Consider the following 1461-nt stretch of genomic DNA (forward strand, 5'->3'; position numbering starts at 1 on the left):
ACAAACTGTAGATGAAAATGTAGAAGAACAAACTGTATATGAAAATGTAGAAGAAAAAACTGTAGATGAAAGTCAAGTACAAGAAGAAATATCTACTATTCAAGAAAATATAGAAGAAGCTGTTAGTGAAATCCAACAAGCTTCAGAAGTAGATACAACATTTTCAGTTCCTGATACAACATTCTATGATGTATTAGGTGTTGGCGTTAATGCAGATATGAATGAAATTTCTGAAAGTTATTTTAAATTAGTAAAACAATATTATCCACCAAAATATTCAGTTAATGAAGGAATGTTAAAATTTAAACAAATAAATGAAGCATATCAAGTATTGGGAGACATTGATAAAAGGAAAATGTATAATAAATTTGGATATGATGGAATAAAGGGAGTTAACTTCATTCACCCAACCATATATTATATGTTATCTAGCTTAGAAAAATTTTCTTATTATACAGGATCACCTAAAATTGTAAACCTTCTGAAATTCTTTCTTGAAAAGAAATTAACATTAGATGAAATATATACAAAATCTGAATTTTTATCAAAAATAATGGACGAATATCAAAAAGAGAGAGAAAGTTTCATATCTGAAAATTTAATATCTAGATTGCAACCATATATAGATAGTATTAGAAATTGGGACGTACAAATTAAGGATCAAATATATGAATTAATGGGTTCTCCATTTGATATAGCAATTACTGATTCTATAGGATGGACATTACAATATGTTTCTACGAGTTATATGAAAAACCCTAGAAGATCAATTAAGAAACTTGAAGGAAGAACAAAAAAAAATAACGAAACAATAGTAAATGAAAGTCATAAACTAATGAATACATTGAGAGAATATTTCGGAAATAATGAACAAATTAATTCAATCATATATAATTTGGAATATAATACATTAAATGATAATAATGAGAATGGATACCAAAATATTATGAACTTAAACCATAAAAAACAGAAAAAAGTATTAGAAGCAATTATTAATTATATAGTAAATATATCTTTATCCGATATAGAGAATACAGTTAAAAATGCAGCTGAAAGTATATTAAAAGTTGAAGGGTTAAATGAAAGAGCTTTAGCAAAGAGAATTGAATCTTTAAGAATGTTGGCAAATGTTATAAGAAAATATATATTAAAAGGTAAGAAAGGTAAAAAATATATAAAGAGGGATGCGAAAAGCCTATCAGGAAACATTGTATATGAAATAAAATTAATTAATGAAGAACTTGAAAAATTAAAAGAACATAGAATAGCAAATGTACATGAGAATACAGAAGAAAATGTAGAAGAAAATGTAAAAGAAAATGTAGAAGAAAATGTAGAAGAAAATGTAGAAGAAAATGTAGAAGAAAATGTAGAAGAAAATGTGGAAGAAAATGTGGAAGAAAGTGTAGAAGAAAATGTTGAAGAAAATGTAGAAGAAAATGTGGAAGAAAATGTAGAAGA

At 25.5% G+C, this 1461-nt stretch overlaps 1 protein-coding gene across 1 annotated transcript; it reads left to right on the top strand.

Annotated features, from left to right (window-relative positions):
* On the top strand, positions 1-1461 carry PGSY75_0015000 (ring-infected erythrocyte surface antigen; the record flags this gene model as incomplete). The annotated part of the gene is made up of 1 exon (XM_018783288.1): positions 1-1461. A coding segment is annotated over one exon (1461 nt), but the record flags the coding sequence as incomplete, so codon positions are not given.

The sequence above is a fragment of the Plasmodium gaboni genome (genome assembly GCF_001602025.1).
Source record: "Plasmodium gaboni strain SY75 chromosome Unknown, whole genome shotgun sequence".
Taxonomy (NCBI): domain Eukaryota; phylum Apicomplexa; class Aconoidasida; order Haemosporida; family Plasmodiidae; genus Plasmodium; species Plasmodium gaboni.